At 33.5% G+C, this 5,295-nt stretch overlaps 1 protein-coding gene across 1 annotated transcript in view; it reads left to right on the plus strand.

The window, feature by feature from the left end:
* LOC117111124 overlaps positions 1-3,609 on the plus strand; it is a 6,603-nt gene extending 2,994 nt beyond the window's left edge. The window contains exons 2-3 of the mRNA XM_033253998.1: positions 2,129-2,770; positions 3,013-3,609. Coding sequence (XP_033109889.1) covers positions 2,129-2,770; positions 3,013-3,029 — 659 coding nt within the window. The 3' untranslated portion in view covers positions 3,030-3,609. The remainder of the gene's footprint in view (positions 1-2,128; positions 2,771-3,012) is intronic.
* The last annotated feature ends 1,686 nt before the right edge of the window (positions 3,610-5,295 follow it).

Here is a 5,295-nt window from a genome sequence, read left to right on the forward strand (position 1 = left end):
GCGCATGTCATACAGTAATTCATAATTTTCATTTTTATTCTACATACAGATGACTGACTACTTTAAGTAGATTGTATGTGGATTGTTTATTAGCTGTCTCTTATACACATCTTTCTTGCTTACCTTAAGTTGAGAGTGCTTGTCCTTTATTTCGTCCTTTAGAATGCTGCGATGATATTTATTCCGTAGTTTATTCCGCGCCGACTTCAGGTTTCGCCATCTAACAAACTTTGGATATACCTTGTTATCGCGACATTTAACGAGAAAATCCAGGTCAAGTTCCGTTTTGCGTAGTTTCCTATAACACTTTTGGTATTTGGTGGTCGCTATATGGACATCTGGCTCAGTAGTACGGAGCGTTTTCCAAAAACCGAAAGGTCCACTGATTAATCTCAGATAAGAAAGTATAATACATACTCCAAGTATTGAAATACACGCCATCGTGTTGGGATTCAATATTTCGACATTAATTATGTCATCATCAGGAATGAAAAAATTATCCATATTAGCAAGCTTATATGCACTAGTACCAAAAGTGTTTAACCAATCAAAACATTACCTCTAGTAGGTGACATAGCCGTGATTTAAACAAAAGATCAAAGCATTCTTACACTAATGATCAAAAATAAATAAATGTACTTGAATCACATAACAAGTGAGTGGTCAAACACGCGTCTGATCCGGATCACATTCAGGAGGCTACTGATTCGCGCTAATTATTTAGACGCTACTGACCCATGCTATCATTATGTATGAGTGACGACATACAAATTTCTGCCTCTATAATGGGTTAAGAAACCTTTTACAGTACATTTGCTGGTGTGTTCTGTTAAATATTTGTTTTATAAATTATGTATTGATAATGTTTGTTGATAAACACAGTGACTCATTTTAAGCAGTCAGTAATTACGTGAAAGTTGTTTATTTTTGTGTCATTTTGTAATCTAATACTGTAAGAGAATGTGCAAGTGATAACTAAACTACACTTTATATTAAAGTTTTAGTTTCTTTGAGACTACAGGTATATATTTTTTTACGAACCTTGACTTGTTTATTTGTTAGTTGAGCAATACCCAGATTGAGGTTAAACGCTTCTGTAAAATTGCCCAAACTAAAATATTTTGGTATTAAAACATGTATTATTTATGTTGATTTATTGATTAAATTTTTGCTATCTTGCAAACATTTTGAATAGTTGTAAAAAAAAATTTAAAAAAATTAATTTAATTAAATTTATTGATATCTGCAAAAAAGTAGTATATATGGTATCTTATCTTATATTAGATTCTCTTTAAAAACTAAATTATTTCAGTTTCAAGAAATGCATATAATGATTTATGTTGATTTATTCAAGTTTTGTTATTTTGCACTATTTAAATAATTGGAAGATTTAAAAAAAGTTTTAATACAGAATTTTATCATTGGGGCCATTTTTACCTACCTGTCATTTAGGACCATTTTTACTGGTGCCATTTTTTCCATGGCCACTTTTACCTACAACCTAATTCTAAAGTCGGCAACCCATGGGCCATGAGTGAATTTTTTAGGGTCGTCGGATCGCATCTGGGTCTAAAAAAATTATACAGAAAATCTTATGTGTTAAAATTATATACTTTAAAAATCAGAAAATTGCCATGTAAACATCGAAACAAAACATTTTTAAATAAAATAATTTGATAAAATTTGGCTATTGTCTTTAAATTTGAACCGGCAATGTACCATAATGTCAGTCAAACCGCCGTTTGTTGAATAGTGTTTATGTTTCAATAAACACAGAAATACTTGTTTTAGAAACATTACAGTGTTGTGTCACTCATTCACATCCTCGGCTCCTTATTTGTCTATCTACTATTGAGGGGCATTTAGGCTTTAATGCTAAGCTAGATTAGTGGGTATTTTGGAATCAAAACATGACAATGTGCTAGCAACCATTGTTAGAACTAACAGTCAGATTAAAATGATGGAAATCAACAAATCTTTGAAAAGCTGCTTTAGATAATTATTTTCTGTAATAAGAATGCTTATCAAATAATATCATATTGTTTTTACGAGACACTACAGTACTTTGATATACAGTGAAACCCCAATTATGGACACCTTCGGGATCTCTATTTTGTTAATTTGATAGAAATCACTGATGATCACTTCATAGAGCTGTTGGAAATTATTTCGGAATGGTATGAAAAGCTTGGATACACAAATATGCTGAAAGTTTTGTACAGAGATCTGGTTAGAAACAAGTATGAGTTGAATAATGCTACCACAGTAAGAGAAATAATGGATTTGTTGACTAGTTCTGGAAACCTGGCCGCAAATGATTTCAATCTTCTCTATGATACCATAAACATAACACAGCAATATGGCTTGCGAGGAATGATCAAACATGTACTGCCAGCATCTCAAGAATTTAAAGATGTAATAATCTCAAAATTCAAACCTCACAGACTAAAAGTTATGAAGTTTGGAATGGTACTGAACAAGAAAGATTTAAAAAAGATCAGTGGATTGTATAACACACCAGCAAAGGAATATGCAGACACATGGAGTTTAATTATGGATCTGGAGCACAGAAAGATAATGTATGGAAAAATGAAAGCCTTCATTCGAAAATTGAAAACCTTTAAACTCCGACAGGCTGTGGATGCTTTAACAGAGGGTGGGGTTGAATTTAGGGCGGGGCCGAGCTGCCTCCAGCCCTCCTATTTGAAAAAGAAAAAAAAAGGAAAGAAACCAAAACGCATCAGTGGCAAGTTTAGAAAACAAAAATCAGGTTAGTGTTGATTATCGATGGCCTCCATTTTCAGCTCCCCCTTTCAGACATCTCTGGATCCATCCCTGGAAGGTATTCAAATTCAATTCAATCATAAACCCCTCAACCAGTAATAAAGACTTTGCATTAAAGTTTGTAAAAAAAAGCTGATTAGTGAGCACTTAGTTAGTGTTCCTTCTTGGCTTACCCCTCCTCCCGTGTTTGAGAAAATAATAATTATTATTATATTATATTGCTTTCAGGTATTTATAGACAGTAAATAAAGAGATTCATTCATTAATGAATCTTCCTTTCATCGCAATAGCTGTGGAAGGTGTACTAATCCAATGGAGTGAAGACATTTTGGAATTACTGTCCTCACTTTATTCAGGATCTGCTTCCCTGACCCCACTACAGAAAATGAAAAATGGTATTAATGCTCTAATGCTTCATCATTCATTTAACCATGGAGATCAGGTATAATTTTGTTTATACCTCCATGATTTAAGATAATGTAGAAGTTACTGTATACTCAAAACAACTCTAAAGAGCGCATGTCATACAGTAATTCATAATTTTCATTTTTATTCTACATACAGATGACTGACTACTTTAAGTAGATTGTATGTGGATTGTTTATTAGTTATTTGATTTACACAGCGAAGATTTATATATCATTTTATCTTTTATTTTAAGATCTTGAAGTAAAATTAATGTACAACCCTAAAAGAGAATATTCTGATTCTAAAGGTCAACTAAATAGAAGGAATGCTCTTGAGTTGCTAAAAGAACTTTTTGAAAGCAAAGACAATGTGTCTTTGAAGGACATGCCAGAATTTTGTGAAATACTAAAGAACCTTAACAAGTATTATAAGTGTCATTCTTTGGAGATGAATGATGCTGTAACAGGATCAATAATATTTTATCTATCACCAAATAATTCTAATGCTTTGGTGCATCTATGGGAAATATATTCTAGTGGAAAGCTAATAAAAGATTTAGCACAAATATTAGCCCAAGAGGAATATCAGCAGTTCTTAGATGAATGGAAGACATACATCGATGAAAATGAATACAAATCTTTGCTCGGAAAGCTGGAAAACATAGGTAAGAAAAAATGAAAATTAATTTAAGCTATAGCGATTTGAAAACCAAAACGTTAACTTATTTTTCTACGTTTTGAACCATCCACATAGTATAGTCACATACTATACACCATTACAAAAAAAAAAAAAGAAATTTGGTTGTCCACCAGAAAAATAAGTTATGGCAGAGATGAAGTTTGTGGAACAACCTATGATGTAGGATGACTTAATTGTGACTTGGTTTATATTGGTGAAACGAGTCTAGACCATTTAGCGTGAGACGTAGTAGAACAAAAGAAAGATGTACCGTGGCGGTTATTCGAGAGCGGCACTTATAAAAAAATATATTGGCTTGGCACTTCCCATGCTCCTTCCCATGATACCTATCTCACGTATTCCCGTACTTCAGTAGGCCATATCATCGTAAATAGACGTTTATAAAGAAATGCTTGTGTCTTCATTGTGTTATATCTTCATTTAAACACTGAATACCTTGTATTTAAAACCCTGTTTCTCAAAGTTTTTCATTACACACAGGGTAATATATACTCTTGATTAAGCGCAGCGGCACTTAATTGAGAGCGGCGCTTAGCGAAAAAAATCATATTTGGTGCGCCGCTCTCGAAAATTCAAGAGCGGTGCTTACGGTAAACAAACACTTGTCAGAAACATTTAGTCTACATCATCAGACATTAACTAGCCAGCCATCACAGATCACACATGTTACAACATAACCACACATCAAAATGGAATAGGGATAAAGTAGTTCAAAACAGAACAGTCATGGCTACAAAGAAAGAAAGACATGGGAAGCCATTTGGATTTAGGAGGAAGAGAAAAAACATGAATAGAGACGATGGAGCCTATCAACTCTCCCATATATACAACAATCTTCTCCATCTTGGAGGGCCTGGGGCTCTGGGAACATCCAACTGGTAAACATTGCTGACGCAAATTGTCAAACATCACTTAATGACAGGGAAGACAGTTAGCATTTAGCTAGTTGCATTGCCTGATGAAGATCCGATGCCATTGGTTCGAAAACGTAGCAAAGCTGCATTCACACCGAATCCGAATTCAGTTCGTATGGCTAACGAAACAAAAGAAAGTCGAATTAATGGTAAAGAATAGAGGCACGCACTAATACGCGCATAAAAAAACGTTCTACGAACGGAATTCGGAGTTAACCTACCTTTACTCTAAAGCCTTAATTCGTGGAAAAATTTCATATTTTAAGAAAATGCTGATTTTCATATTAGGCAAAAAAAAATTTCTTGTGTTGGCCACGTTTTGAGAAAAAAAAAAATGGGTATTTCGGTAGGAAATTTTTTTATTTTTTTTAAATTTTGTTTTAACCAATAACGTGTTTCTTCCTAAAAAATAGAAAATACACGAAAATTCAACAAGGACCATTTTAAAAACCATCGCATAACACTGTCGCATCGCCTACCATCTCAAGAT

This window comes from Anneissia japonica, unplaced genomic scaffold (assembly GCF_011630105.1).
Source record: "Anneissia japonica isolate Jap-2015-1 unplaced genomic scaffold, ASM1163010v1 scaffold287775_len252212_cov145, whole genome shotgun sequence".
Classification (NCBI taxonomy): domain Eukaryota; kingdom Metazoa; phylum Echinodermata; class Crinoidea; order Comatulida; family Comatulidae; genus Anneissia; species Anneissia japonica.